Source organism: Talpa occidentalis, unplaced genomic scaffold, assembly GCF_014898055.3.
Source record: "Talpa occidentalis isolate TD23 unplaced genomic scaffold, MPIMG_talOcc4v2.1 talOcc4.6, whole genome shotgun sequence".
Lineage (NCBI taxonomy): Eukaryota > Metazoa > Chordata > Mammalia > Eulipotyphla > Talpidae > Talpa > Talpa occidentalis.
In genome coordinates this window covers 66,169,654-66,185,985 of record NW_023604972.1, presented here as the reverse complement: position 1 = coordinate 66,185,985, position 16,332 = coordinate 66,169,654, and the positions used below count along the sequence as shown (strand labels likewise).

The following is a 16,332-nucleotide window of genomic DNA, read 5'->3' as shown; positions in this document are numbered from 1 at the left end:
GCCAGGGGTTCATTTGCCCTTCAACAGAGGTCGTAACATTTTTTATTTTGAAGAAGGCACAGTTGCTTAAACAAAAGTGTTCTTAGAATAGTCATTTTAAACAATTATTTTATTACTAGCAAAAATTTATGTGACTGAAACTAACGTTTCTATGTTTACTATGGTGAAGGATTATGCCACTCTTAATGTGGAGGAGGGCAAGGGATAGTACCTGGTCCCAACGAAGTTGTGTTTCTTGGCACAGTTTTGCCAAGGTTTTCTTCAAGGTGTGGTTCATCTTTTCTGTTTGCCCAGAAGACCACAGTCTCCATGCAGCATGCAATTTCCAGTTTATCTGTAACGCACTGCTTACTGCATGAGTAACGTCAGAGATGAATGCCGGCCCATTATCACTCTGGATGGAGTCGGGCAACCCAAAGCGAGGGACTATCTCTTTCAGCAGCTGTTTTGCAACCTTGGAAGTTTTTTTCCGTCTTTGTGGGAAATGATTCCGCCCATCCCAAGAACGTGTCCACAAAAACCAAGAGATATTGGAAATTGCCTATTGTCCTAGGCATTTGTGTAAAGTCTACCTGCCAGCCCTCAAAAGGACACTTGCCCCGATATTGAACCCCAGTGGCTTTAGGGTAGAAGTCAGTCTTGTGGTTATTCCTGGCACATAATTCACAACCTCGGATGATCCATTGTGCTATTTTGTGTAAATACGGGCCCTTCAAATATGGGCGCACTGTTTCTAATAAGGCATCTCTCCCATAGTGAGATCATTTGTGAAGATATTTCAGCACTGGATATACCAGGGCCGTCGGGAGGAGTATCATCCCATGGGAGTTTACTCTCCAAGTGGAGCTGGGGACAAACTCAGTAAATCCCCAGGCACGAGCTCTCTCCTCATCCTGCTCGGTGTATTCAGGAGCATACTGAGTCAGTTCCACAAGAGGGATGAGTGCACCCTGGAGAGCAGAACGGGCAGCGGCCTTAGCCACCCGATAAGCTGCCCTGTTGCCCTTTGCCATGTCAGACCCATCCTTTTGGTGGCCAGGACAATGCATCACGGCAACAGCTGATGGTAAAGCTACTGCCTTTAACAGGGCCAGGATTTCTGTTTTTGTTTTTGTTTTGTTTTGTTTTTAATTTTTTTCTATTATTTTAACATTTATCATTTTTTTACATTTTTTAGACAATATTTTCTTCCCCTCACCCCCTTGGCTTGAGTCCCCCAGAATTTCCTTCCCCAGGGCACCCATGCATCATCACCACAGTCCCCTGTGCTCCTCACTCCCTCCCACCTTTCCCCACCCCCACCCCCCAAACCCCATAGAGTGTCTCTTGTTGGTAGTTATTTGTTGATTTTGATATTTTCTTATAGTTATTCCTTTTCCTGGTCCCTTATTTAATTTTTCTAGATTCCTGCTATGAGTGAGACCATCCGGTATTTTTCTTTTTCTTTCTGGCTTATTTCGCTGAGCATGATCCCTTCCAGTGCCATCCATGTTGCTGCAAATTGCATGTGTTTATCTTTCTTGAATGCTCAGTAATATTCCATTGTGTATATGTACTACATCTTCTTGATGCAGTCATCTATTTTTGGGCATTTGGGTTGTTTCCAAATCTTAGCTATTGTAAACAGTGCTGCTATAAACATAGGGGTGCAGGTGCTCTTTGGAATGGATGTTTCTGTGTCCTTTGGGTAAATATCTAGGAGTGGAATTGCTGGATCATATGGAAGCTCTATGTTTAGTAGGTCCAGAAATCTCCACACAGCTCTCCATAGTGGTAGGACCAGTTTGCACTCCCACCAACAGTGCAGGAGAGTTCCTTTTTCTACGCAACCTCGCCAACATTTGTTGTTGCTAGTTTTTTTAATATGTGCCATTCTCACTGGTGTAAGATGGTATCTCATGGTAGTTTTGATTTGCATTTCCCTGATGACAAGTGATGTTGAACATTTTTTCATATACCTGTTGGCCATTTGCATTTCCTCCTCAGAGAAGTTTCTTTTTAGCTCTTGTGCCCATTTTTTGACTGGATTATTTACTTTGTTTTTGTTGAGTCTCAGCAGCTCTTTGTAGATTTTTGTGATTAGTCCTTTATCATTAGTGTTTTGTGCAAAGATTTTCTCCCAGTCAGTGGGGTTTCTCTTTGTTTTTGTTATTGCCTCTTTTGCTGTGCAGAAGCTCTTTAATTTGATGTAGTCCCAGCTGTTTATCTTTGCCTTCACTATCACTGCTTGGGTGATGTGTCTGTAAAGATGTCTTTGATGTGCATATCACGTAGTGTTTCGCCTATATTTCCTTCTATGTATTTTATGATTACAGGTCTTATGTCTAGTTCTTTAATCCATTTTGAGTTGATTTTTGTGTATGGTGTGAGGTAGTAGTCAAGCTACATTCTTTTGCATGTAGTGACCCAGTTTTCCCAGCACCATTTATTGAACAAACTTTCTTTGCTCCAATGCATAGTCTTTGCTCCTTTGTCAAAGATTAGTTGACCATAAATCTGTGGGTTTATTTCTAGATTTTCTGTTGGATTCCATTGGTCTGTGTGTCTGTTCTTGTTCCAATATCATGCGGTTTTGATAATTGTGGCTTTATAGTATAGTTTGAAGCCTGGGAGTGTGATGCCTCCATTCCCTTCTTTTTTTTTCAGGAGAGCTTTGGCTATTGGGGGTTTTTTGTGGTTCCATATGAATTTCATCAATAATTGTTCTATTTCTTTGAAGAATGACATTGAAATTTTTATTGCAATAGCATTGAATCTGTATATCGCTTTTGGTAGGATGGCCATTTTAATAATGTTTATTCTTCCAATCCATGAGTGGGGGATGTCTCTCCATTTCTTTGTGTCTTCTATTTCTTTTAACAGTGTTTTATACTTTTCTTTGTATAGGTCCTTTACCTCTTTTGTTAGATTTATTCCGAAGTATTTGATTTTTTTTTGTTTCAATAGTAAAAGGGATTTTTTTTTTTTTATTTCTTCTTCTTCAGATTTATTTTTGGTGTATAGGAAGGCTACTGATTTTTGCGTGTTGATTTTGTATCCTGCCACTTTACTGAAATGATTGATGAGTTGAATTAGTTTTTCTGTGGAGTTTTTGGGGTTCTCTATGTATATTATCATATCCTCTGCAAATAGTGATAGTTTGACTTTTTCTTTTTCTATTTGGAGTCCTTGTATGTCTTTCTCTTGTCTTATTGCTCTGGCTAGGACTTCCAGTATTATATTGAAAAGCAGTGGTGAGAGTGGACATCCTTGTCTTGTCCCAGATCTTAAAGGGAATGCTTTCAGCTTTTTGCCATTGAGAATGATGCTGGCTGTTGGCTTGTCATAGATGGCCTTTATGATGTTGAGGTATGTTCCTTGTATCCCAAGAATTTCAAGGGCTTTTATCATGAATGGGTGTTGCACTTTGTCAAAAGCTTTCTCAGCATCTATTGATATTATCATATGGTTTTTATATTTCTTTTTGTTGATGTGTTGGATAACGTTGATTGATTTTCGGATGTTGAACCATCCTTGTGTCCCTGGAATAAATCCTGCTTGATTGTGGTGGATTATCTTATGGATACATTGTTAGATTCTGATAGCTAAAATTTTATTGAGGATTTTTGCATCAGTGTTCATTAGGGAGATTGGCCTGTAGTTTTCTTTTTTTGTGTTGTCCTTGTTCGGTTTTGGTATAAGTGTAATGTTGGCTTCATAGAATGTGTTTGGTATTATCCCTTCCTTCTCAATTTTTTGGGAGAGTTTGTGAAGGATAGTCACTAATTCGTTTCTGAACGTTTGGTAGAATTCATTTGTAAATCCATCAGGTCCTGGGCTTTTGTTTTTGGGAGGTTTTTCATTACCATTTCAATTTCACTGCTTGTAATTGGTCTATTTAGGTGTTCCATTTCTTCTTTATCTAGCTTTGGGTGATTGTAGAGTTGTAGGAATTTGTCCATCTCCTCTAGATTGTTGAACTTGTTTCCATATAACTGTTCGTAATAGTTACTGATTATTCTTTTGATTTCTGCTGTGTCCATTGTGATTTCTCCTCTTTCATTTATGATCCTGTTTATTTGTGCTTTCTCCCTTTTTTCCTTTGTGAGCCTGGCTAGGGGTTTGTCTATTTTATTGATTTTTTCAAAGAAGCATCTCTTGGTTTCATTGATCTTTTAGATTGTTTTTTAGTTTCAATTTCATTTATTTCTACTTTGGTTTTTATTATTTCTTTTCTCCTACTGGTTTTGGGGTTTTTTTTGTTGTTCTTTTTCTAGTTCTTTGAGCTTCGAGATTAGGTTGTTTCTTTGAATTCTTTCTTGTTTCTTGATGTGAGCCTCTATTGCTATATATTTTCCTCTTATTACTGCTTTTGCGGCATCCCATACATTTAGGAAATTGGTGTCCTCCTTGCAATTCAAGTCAAAGAATTTTTTAATTTCTTCTTTGATCTCCTCATCAGTCCAGTGGTCTTCAAGTAGTGTGGTTTTCAATCTCCATGAGGTAGGAGAGTTCCTTGCCTTCTTTTTATGGTTTATTTTTGTTTGATGCCTTCGTTGTCAGAAAAGATGGTTGGTATGATTTCAGTCTTGGTGAATCTGTTGATATTTGTCTTGGGTCCCAGTATGTGATCTATACTGGAGAATGATCCGTGTGCCCTTGAGAAAAATGTGTACTCAGATTTTTTGGGGTTTAGTGTTCTATAGATGTCTGTTAAACCCAAGTGCTCTAGATCCTTATTTAGAGCTTTAGTGTCTTTACTTATTTTTTGTCTCGTTGATCTATCCATTGTTGATAGTGGTGTGTTGAAGTCTCCCACTACGTATGTGTTTTCTCTGATGTCTGTTTTCAGAGATGAAAATAGTTGTCTGATATATTTTGGTGCTCCTTCGTTTGGTGAATATATGTTAATAAGTGTTATTTCTTCTTGAAGTATTGTCCCCTTGATCATAATGTAGTGACCGTTGGGGTCTCTTTTTACCCTTTTGAGTTTGAAATCTGTTTTATCTGATATAAGTATAGCTGTTCCTACTTTCTTTTTTGGTCCATTTGCTTGTAGGATTGTTTTCCATCCTTTAACTTTGAGTCTGTTTTTATCTTTTATAGCTAAATGTGTTTCCTGGAGACAGCAAAAGGTTGAGTTTTGTTTCTTGATCCAGCCTGCAACTCTTGTGTTTTTTTATTGAAGAGTTTAGTCCATTTACATTTAGAGTTAATATTGATATGTTAGCATCTGTATTTGCCATTGTGTTTGTCTTTCCTTTGATTTTATTTATTTATTCTTTTAATAACTTTTTTTTTGGAGTGGGGGTTTAGTCGTAATGAAATTCCAGAGGTTCTGTTTGTCTGGGAAGGTCCTTATTCTTTCTTCATAGAGGAAGGAGAGCTTTGCGGGATAGAGTATTCTTGGTTGGCATCTGTTTTCTTGGAGTCTGTTGACTATGTCCCTCCACTCTCTCCTTGAACAGGGCCCGGATTTCTAATGGGTGTTTGACGTCCTTGTTACTGACAGTAAGGAGTCCCCGTGCCTTCCAAATGGTCCCATGCATGTGGAGAATCATAAAAGAGTACTTGGAGTCAGTCAATATATTGACTCTTTTACCTTTCGAGAGTTCCAATGCACGGGTCAGGGCTATTAATTCAGCTTTTTGCGCTGATGTACCTGCCGGAAGAGTCTGGGCCTCCAAGGTGTTTTGGAGCATCACCACTGTGTATCTCGTACATCGATGGCCGTGGTCCATGAAGCTGCTGCCATCTGTAAATAGCTCCCACTCTGGATCTGGCAGAGGCTGGTCAGTCAGATCTGGTTGGCTGGCATACACTGTGTCTGGTTTCTAAACAGTTGTGGATTAAAGTGTCATCCTCAGATCCATCTGCATTGCTTGGAAGCAGTGTGGCGGGATTTAGGGAATTAGAAACCTGCAGCTTCACATTAGGATTGTCCAACAGAGCTGCTTGATATTTTCCCATTCGCCCAGCAGTCAACCAAAGTCCACCCTTCTGCTCCAGCAATGTCAAGACCTTATGTGACACACACACAGTGATGGGCTTACCCAATGTAAACTTCTCCGCCTCATGTAGGAGGTCACAAGTGGCAGCCACAGCACGCAAACATGGAGGTCATCCCTTAGAGGTGTGGTCCAATTGTTTGGACAGATATGCAACAGACTGCATTTCTGGCCCCAACAATTGGATTAGCACCCCTAGGCCAACCCCCTGTCTCTCATGTACATAAAGTCTGAATGGCTTTCTAAGATCTGGAAGCCCTAATGCTGGTGCTGAGATCAACTTTACTTTTATTTCATCAAATGCCTTTTGACATTCTGGGGTCTAAGACAAAGGTTCAGAGTCCAGGCCTTTGAGAGCATCATGTAAGGGTTTTGCTATTAATCCAAAGTTAGGAATCCAAATCCTGCAAAACCCAGCCATACCCAAAAATACGCGCAACCGTTACCGGTTGCTGGGGACTTTAAGGGCTGAAATTACCTGTTTCCTTTCCGTCATCAAGCTCCATCTGCCTTTCTTAATTTCAAACCCCAAATACATCACCATTTGTTTACAGATCTGTGCCTTTTGAGGTGACACCTTATAGCCACATTCTGCCAAGGTGGTTCAGTACCACTATGGTATTTTCCAGACAAAATTTGTAGTCTGGACTTGCAATCAATAAATCATCTACGTATTGCAACAAGACATCCTGGTTTAATTGAACCTTCCTGAGATCCCTAGCCAGTATTTCCCCAAAAATAGTTGCGTTCTTAAACCCCTATGGAAGTACAGTCCAGCAATACTGCAGAGTGCTCTTGAACTTAGGGTCTTGCCACTCAAAGGCAAAAAGCAGTTGATCCTGGACATCTATTGGGATACAGAAAAAGGCATCCTTAAGTTCTATTACTGAAAACCACCTGAAGTCACCAGGTATGGCAGTTAATAAGGTGTAGGGATTAGGCACGGTGGGATGTAAATCCTGAACAATGTCATTAATGGCCCTTAAAACTTGGACAAAATGGTACTCACCTGTATGGTATTTCTTCACTGGCAGAATCGGAATGTTGTATGGTGAGTGGCAGGGCCAAATGAGTCCAGATTGAAGGAACCTTTTCAATACTCCCCTCAAGGCCTCCTCCTTTAAGGAGTATTGCTTCCTCCTCGGGGTTCTGCTCCCCTCTATCACTTCTATCTTTACAGGCTCTGCATTTTTTGCACATCCTGGGGTACCATCAGCCCATACCCATTTACTTACTCTTTCAACAATTTCTGGAGGTAAAATTTCACCTTTCGGTGAAACATCTTGAGTAAGTAACATCTGGAACTGCAGAGCATGCTCTGGAGGTACCTGTAGGTGAAGCCTCTGATGTTTTGGTGAGAAAATAATTTGTGCGTTGAGCTTACTTAAAGGGTCATGACCAAGTAGAGGGATTGGACACTCTTCCATGTATAGGAAACTATGCTAGATAGAGGCAAACAAGTTTGCCATCCTCTTAGGAGCCTGCCGGTATGAGGGAACAGAGCTCCTCCAATTTAGGAGGTCTGCAGTACTAAAAGGATGGTGCAACCAAAAATACCTAGCAGATTGCCCATGTTCATTCAAGCCACCCATTGGCATCTGGCGAAGAGGAAACTGTCCTGCCTCAGGGTGATCCTTCCTGCCAAAATGGGTGCCGTGTCTAGTGTGGGGAGGAAACGCCATTTTAGTTTCCTCCCCAGAGAGAAGTGGAGGCTGTGAAGCCTCAGGAGTCTACAAGGGAAGGGCCTTGTCACATGGAGAAGGATTTTGTCCTGTTGTATTTAAAGTATTTAAAATATGATGCCCCTCCTCTTCCAACTCTGCTCTCTGGCAGTCCTGATGGGAAGGGGAAGGTTCATCCTTTCTCTGTGACATCAGCCGAGCCCCCGCCATATCCAATTTATGGAGGGCGACCTCTATCCGGTCCTGCATATTTTTAAAAGCTTGATCTTGTATGCTTTTAAAAGCTGACTCAAAAGTGTTATGGTTCTCATCCCTCATACACTTAATAGTTAAATCAAGGGCCTGATTTTGTTGTTGTATGGCCAGATTAAGAGCCTGAATTTGTTGTTGCATGGCTAAGTTAAGAGCCTGAATGTGTTGTTGCACATTCTCAGTATGTGAAGTAGAACATCTACCTCTCATAGAAACAAGAATGTAGCAAATGGTACTTACACATATTACCAAAAAACACCCAGAAGCACAGACTATAAAGGGATGGCTTGTAAACCACCCATGTATGTATACAATAGTAAAATCATGTGCCATACACCAGGCTTCATCAAATTATTTACATTAATGAAACTGGTGGTAATATTTAATGGAAGAAGCCTACTGAAATTCAAGGCTGGAAGGAAACTGAAAGAACTCAAGCTAGAGATGAAACTGTATAAGCTCATGGTTGAGGCCATATTTGAGTCAAAAACATACCCACAAAAGCTGTACGCACAGGAAAAAAACAGACTTTTCAGGACTTGAGACAAAGATTACACTGCGAGTCCTGCAGACCTAGTGCGCTTATGGTGACCAACACAAGGAATGTTACTTTGGGCTGGTCAACCACGGGTGTAACTTGGAAACCACCTTGGGCGCCAAACTGTTAATAGGGCAGCCCCTATACAAAACGAGTTGCCTGACTGTGGGTCCTCACCCGCACGCTTAAAAGGACTTATCAATACTCTACTGCAGGCACACACGAAAGGTTAATAAAAGGTTTATTTACAAGGGAAGGGCAAATGAGGAAATGTACAACTCAGGGAGAAAAGTGGGAGACAAAGTTTTAAATGCGTCCTACCCGATCCGCCAATCTGGAATCCCAAATGGCACTCTGCGAGCTGGCCGCAAGCCAGGAGCCATGAAGCCAGGAGGACAGTGAGAGAGCGAGCCCCCCCAAGGCCCACGTGTTTGGTTTTTATACCAAACCTGGCTGCTTAACTCCACCCTCAGGTCCCAGCCACCTTCCCTTTGGTGGTGATGGGGTTTGTCTTTCCCAATGTCTTGATGGCTTTGGTCTGGAGTGGGGGTGGAGTCCACAAAGCCTGCATGGAATTAGCTCAGGACATCCTTTCCCCCTAACAGTGTGATAGCGCATGAATACATATAGGCAAATGGAACAAAATAGAGACTAGAAAAACTTTCAAAAATATGTGTAATAATTACATGGTAAAAATTACATTATAAATTTTAGAGAAAATAGTAAATAATAAATATGTAAGTACAACCTACCTATTTTGGAAAAATTAAATTAGATCACTGTTTTATATTTTTGTACAAAAATATAAATGTTTTTATACAAATGTAAAAATATAAATGTATATAAATGTAAGACATAAATGTAAAATTAATAGAAGAAAATACCAGACAACAGAGACCTTAAGTAATTACAGAAACTCAAAAACAAAGGGGAAAAAAGTATTGCTCTTGCAGGAGATATACTAAAGGGAAACTTTGTAATATATAAAGAAAAAGAAGTTACTATCCCTAAAGTATAAGAATTCCTACAAATTAATAAGAGAAAGACAATTTTTTTTAAATGGCAAAGGATATAATCAACTTACTGAAAAGGAGCTACAGAAGACCAGTAAAATACACAAATTACTGATAACAACTCAAAACAAATTCTTCTCTCCTTGGTCTCCATTTACCTCTGTTAACACCTTGTTATTTATTTATTTATTTATTTATTTATTTATTTATTTACTCTTGTTTGTTCAACACATTGAACACTGGCATGCTGTCCCCTACTCTTATATACATGTAAGCAAAAGCAGGGAAAATATACATCAAGTTGTTAATAGAGCTTACTTCTAAGAAGTAGGGATTGGTGTGGCAGAGGTTACTTAACATATTAATATTGCCATAAAATTTTTTAATTATATGGATGATACAGTTTACCTCCTTCCCGGCTGATGGACATTTGGATTGTTTGTAATTTTTCAAAAGAACTCTGATGAACATACTTGCTCATGTCTTATGAACATGTGCAAGGGTGTCATTTGAGAGCCTGCAATCTTTCTCTTTAAGGGCCAGATAGAAAGTATTTTAGACTCTGTTACAAATACTCGTCTGTACCTTTTCAGTAAGAAAGCAGCCATAGGTGATAGTGTGCAAGTAAATGGGCATGACTATGTCTCAACAAAACTCAATTCCCAAAAACAGATGGCTAGTAAGCCCTAGTTTGCCAAGCTCTACTTTTGGGTATGTATCTAAAAGCATAATTGCTGACCGTAGGTATGAGTGTTTTCAAATAGAGTTTACCAAATAGCTTTCAAAGTACTGATTTACATTTCTACTAGTAGTACATGAGAATTCCTGTTTCTTCTGCATATCTTCAAACTCTGTGAGTCAGACTTTCTATTTAACAGTCAGTGGACAGGGCCTCCCCGGTGGCGCAGCGGTTGAGCGCTGGGTTGCGAATCTGCCCGCGCCCTCTGCGGCGCCGGTTCGATCCCCGGCTGCTCCCTGGCCACCGGAGGAGGGTCCCACATGGCGCGCAGACCTCTCCTGCCGCCCGCTGCTCCCCTCAGCAGTGTACTTCGGTCCTTCTGCCTGCTCTGCTCCCCGCTCTGGCTCTGGTGAATTCTCTCACCCTCCCGCGCTTCTGACTGTACCCAGTGCATGTATAAACAAAAAACAAACAAACAAACAAATAAATAAATAAAACATGCCTCTATTAAAAAAAAAAAAAAACAGTCAGTGGACAATAAAACATCTTGTCATTTAGTTTATACATTTCCTTGAGTACTACTGAAATTGAATATCTTTTTCCATACTTATCAGACTTTTAGATTTTCTTTCTTTTGACCATTTTTATTATGTTAAAATGTCTTATTTGTGTATGTTTGAGAGTTGTTTTTTTTTTTTAAGATTATTTATGCATACAAGAGCAGGGGTACAGGCGAGAGGTGTGAGGGGTAAGAGGATTCACCCGAGACAGAGCAGGGAACAAAACCGGTAGATCAGCAGAAGTACACTGCTGAGGGGAGACAGGCAAGTCAGGAGAGGTCTTCTGCGCCATGTGGATTGCTCCCTGGCCAGCTGGGGATCGAACTTGTGCAGCAGAGACTGTGGACATCTTCACAGGCTGCGTCTTAACCCCTCGCGCCACCAGGGAGGCCCTGTCTGAGAGATCTTTTAATAGCCTCCTGATACCAATCTGTTGAGATAATGTAAATATCACAAAGCCTCCTATTATTTATAATATTTATAATGTTTTATTTTTACAACTAGGTCTTTGATTCATCTGGAATTTGCTATCATGTATGTTTTGAAAGAAGGGATCTAATCATATAGATATACACACATAATATGATTTTTATATCTGTATCTAATTTTAAATATATATGCATGTTGTTAACTAAATTTATATAAGTTGTTAACTAAATTTCCCATTGTCATTTATTAAATACACCATTGTTTCCCTATTGATTAGCAGTGCCATCTCTGCCATAAGCTATTATATTTGCTGGATATGTCTGGACTCTGTTCCATTAGTTTATTTTAGTTTTTCTGTGCCTGCACTGATACACATTTGTTATGTTTGTCATAGTTTTTTAAAATTTTGATACCTGTTAGTTGTGCTCTAGTTTGGTTGTTTCTTTGAAGCCAGAAAATATTTACCATCTGGTTATAGAAGTCATCACTCCTCACTGCAGAATCTTAAAAAACTCCCAAAAATAACAGGCATTTCTCCTTCAGCAATATTTTCATGATGTAAATTGGACATGGTAAGATTTGTTAGAGGTAATATTATTTACCTAAATTTCACTATTTTCAGACTCATGATAGAGAATCAACATAGATGTACAATTATAAAGAAAAGAAAGATTTTTTTGTTGGTGAGCACAGCTTCTTTGAGCTTCTCTGTTTATCATAATGTTGAATAATAGCAATAAATACTTTTGCTATGGCAATAAGAAAATCATGAGAATATTATATTTAAGAAAAGTAGATATGATCAAAGGATAAGTTTTGTATCTAAGTTTCATAACTGCTTAAAATTTTGTTTAAGTGCTTTTATTATCTATAGGGATAAAAAATGCTTTTATTTGTGAGGTGCATAATTGAAAAAAGATTGGAAACAACTCCATTTAGCTTCTGACACTTTTTCCTCATTGAAACAATTATTCTTATAACTGTTAATGTTTGACTATTAGGATGTCAGCTATAGAATTATTGCAAAAAATTACTGGCAGTGCTAGTGTTTTTTTTGGTTGTTGTTTTGTTTTTGTTTTTTTTTTTTTAGATTTTATTTATTTATTTATTTATTTATTTATTTATTTAATTATACAAGCACTGGGTACAGTCAGAGGTGCGGGAGGGTAAGAGAAATCACCAGAGCCAGAGCGGAGAGTAGAACAGGCAGAGTGAAGAAGTACACTGCTGAGAGGAGCAGTGGGCAGCAGGAGAGGTCTGCGCGCCATGTGGGCGGGGATCGAACCGGTGCTGCGGAGGCTGCAGGCAGCTTTGCAGCCCAGCGCTCAACTGCTGCGCCACAGGGGAGGCCCGGCAGTACTAATTTTTAAAACCTGTTTATTTCATCTATCATAAAGTCAACTTAAAATAATTCAGTTTGTAATATTGTTAAATATAAGTGATTTGTTTTTTCCCCTTTGCCCCTAGTGTTCATAAAAATTGAAACAACATTTAGCTTTTTTGAAAACTTTTCCCACATTGTTTTAATTTCACATTGTTTGATATGTAATTACTGCTTGTGTTTCACTTGATGGTCTCAGGTTAGTGAGTAAGCAAAAGTTCCACCATCATTTTGATCCTGTGTTAGGAATAAAAATGCTGGGTTTTTTCATCATAAAACAAAAAGCTAACTCTGAAAAGTACTGCTCACTGACAATAAGAGTAATTTGGGGAAAGGTTAATCCTACTCTTTAAACTGATGTTTATTAAAACATCTTTCCCTTTACAGGCATACCAGGCGGTATGTAGATCTATTATGTTAGAATCTGTATTAGCATGGAAGATTAAATTCAGGTGTAGTTTTCTCTTTGTTAAGAAATTTTTCAGAATAACTTTATTATAAACAAATTTGGGCTAGTTTCATTAAAGAGAAATTTTGTGTGATTTACTTTTCATCGGTATGTTCTAGCATGCTTCTAATGCTACATCACTGATAGCCAGCGTGCATACTCTATTTTTTCCCACACATTGTACCCTCTTCAACATTACTGCCACTATAGTGATAGACACCAGTTCTAGCCAACAGTGGTGTAATAGTGTATTTCAGATTTCCTCAAGGCTGGACAGTTGTTGGCAAGGATGACCAGTTTTGTTTTGTCTAACCACATTGGGAGTCCGCTTGTGTCCCACTATGTAATTTCCACTTTTCATAACAAGTTGGAACCTCGAGTTGATCGACTCTAGCTACTATTTCATCTTCTTTGTGGTCACCATTTTTCTTCCTTGTATACCATACAGCTCTCAAACAAGAGCAGCCACCAAGATGGCTGGGGAGAGAGAAAAAACAAGGAGAATAAATTTTAAATTTTTTTAAAGATTTATTTATACAAGAACTGGGTACAGGCCAGATGTGTGGGAGGGTAAGCGGATTCACCAAAGACAGAGTGGGGAACAGAACAGGCAGACTGATGAACTATACTGCTGAGGGGAGCAGCGGGCGAGACAGGAGAGGTCTGCCTTGCAATGTGGTCATCTCCGCAGCCAGCAGGGATCAAACTGGCACTGCAGAGGCTGCAGACAGCTTCACAACGCTGCGCTCAACCACCTGCGCCACCAGGGAGGCCAAGGAGAATAAATTTTTATTATTTTTTTAAAGATTGATTTATTTATTTATTTATTTATTTATTTATTTATTTATTTGTACAAGAACCGGGGTACAGGCCAAATTCACAGGAGGATGAGAGGATTCACCAGAGAGAGCAGGGAACAGAACAGGCAGACTGACGAAATACACTGCTGAGAATGCATTTTAAAATGCCAATTTTCACACTGCATGCATTATACAACTCGATATATGACTTGTATTTGTAAATTTTTCCTGAACAGGTACAGAGATCTGTTATATAAAAGTAGATGTCTTAAAATACTGAACTTGAATGTATTGAATGAACTCTAGGGTGTCATTCGTTTGTGAACAGATGACATAACTTCTTATGTAAGGATGGTTTGGTATAACCCTAAGTTGTTAAATGGTAGCCGTCACTGATTGTTAACACTGTCATATAATTGTTAATACTGTTAATAAAAATATGTCTAATTTAGTCATTTCTTTTATTTAGCGAAGAGTAACCAGAATTCAACAAATAGAGAAGGATATACTTCGTATACGACAGCTTTTACAGTCCCAAGCGACAGAAACAGAGGTTAGTAAATTGTCTTTTGTTTGCAAGAATAAATGTAGTTAATCTAAGAAAAGAAAATATGCATAGGTAACGAGACATTATTGAAATAAAGATTTCTGCTAGAGAATTTGGACACAATTATAAAAAACCTTGATTACTTTGGTTTCTTCACATCTTTTAGGCAGTTAAAATTTTAGAGCCATAAGTAAATGTACTCACTTCAGGTATTAATTTACCTATAATCTGGTAACTTGACTATTGTTAACCATGTATTTACTGTTACCATATATAATCCATAGTAAAAGTGATCATATATGTTTATTTATGCTTATTCCACAAACCTCATTAAAATGACAGTAAAGGGATAAGATGAAAAACAAGACACAAAGACTAGGAAGGGTGACAATGAAATTTGGAAAACTGGAAAGCAGGAAAACAAATGCCTGTTCTAGCATAATGTAGAGAATTGCTTGCTAAGTGAGCAGTAGGAGGTCATGAAGCAACCCATTTCACAGTCATGTTTTCAAAGTTTTCAGAATTGGTTATACCAGATATCCCCAGTGTGAAGATAAAAAAAAGAGCTAAAAGCAAGAGATGATTGTAAATTTCTTTTAAAAAAACATATGAAGTCTCTTCTTCAACTCTGCACAGCTGAGAGACTGGAAAGGCTAAAACAAAGGATCTTGGATAGGGATAACCTACTTGTTTGGGGGGCAGGGGACCATAACTAAGTGAAAATTTACTTAAGAGTGCTGAAACCCCCAGTAACATCCAGACTTTATAGTATTCACAAATTTCTGGCAACAGCTTCTCTAAAAATGTTATTGAACAATCCCCGAAAGGGTGGAAATTTCAAGTTACTGACATTGGAGGGTTCCCCAATAAAACAGCCTCAGTGGACCACCCTGCCAGATAGCTGTAATTAAAAAGCTCCATCCCTCGGTTATAGAGCTTCATTTAATTTTTTCATAAATTTTTAAATATGTAATCAAAGTGTCAGTATTGCCCCACTGCCTCTTAACATTGTATGGGAGAATTCAATTTTATCTCTTCCAGCTTCTAAGTGCATTGTAATTGAGAGGATAATTCTTACAACATTAAATGAAAAGAGCAGATCTTAAAACTTTATGCTTATGTGATAAGAATTCTTATAAATATAACCAATCACATACTAATAAAAACTCTTATTTATTGGTGGCAAAAAAAATGTGTGGATACATACATACATGTATGTATCTGGTAAAGACCACCAGACATTTTAAGAAAAATTCTAATATTTAATGGAAATAGATGCTGTGCAGGAAGAAGAAAACTTTTTTTTTAATTTTTTTAAAATATTGACCTTTTTTTAAAATTTATTTATTTTTATACAAGAGCTGGGGTACAGAGGCGCGAGAGGATGAGAGGATTCACCAGAGACAGAGTGGGGAGCAGAACAGGCAGACGATGGAAATACACTGCCGAGGGGTGCAGCGGGCAAGACAGGAGAGGTCTGCTGCGCCATGTGGGAATCTCCCTGGCTGGCCGGGAATTGAACCCATGCTGCAGAGGCTACGGACAACCCCACAGTGCTGCGCTCAACCCGCTACGCCCCGGGGAGGCCCCAGGAAGAGGAAAACTTTAAAAAATGAAACTAACAATATTTTCAGATATGAAAAGATAGTGAATCCATAAGGCAAGAAAAGAATGGTATACAGAAGAATATTCAAGAATTTTTAAAAAGTTCTTAGGAATTTAAATTGTAATAACAGAAATGAAAACCTGGAAACATCAGGAGATAAATTTCTTAGTAGAACACAAAAGACAATGAGATAGAAAATAGAAAAGAAAAAAAATCAGGGAATCATTCTAGGAGGGTTCAGTATCCAAATAAAAAGAAATCCAGAAAGAAAATGGATAAACTAGAGGAAGAAAGTCATAGAAATTAAATTCTGCAGAACTGAGGCATGCCAGTTTTCCAAATAAAATGGTCTCTTAATTATCCAACACCACAGATGAAAATGATCCCACACTAAGCTCATTTAATGAAAT

General features: G+C 38.6%; 1 protein-coding gene across 11 annotated transcripts in view; it reads left to right on the top strand.

Annotated features, from left to right (window-relative positions):
• The window catches only part of APC (APC regulator of WNT signaling pathway), a 182,081-nt gene that overhangs the window by 94,787 nt on the left and 70,962 nt on the right, over positions 1-16,332 (top strand). For all 11 annotated transcript variants that reach the window (XM_054688099.1, XM_037529865.2, XM_054688100.1 and 8 more), the window contains one exon: positions 14,239-14,322. In XM_054688099.1, coding sequence (XP_054544074.1) covers positions 14,239-14,322 — 84 coding nt within the window. The remainder of the gene's footprint in view (positions 1-14,238; positions 14,323-16,332) is intronic.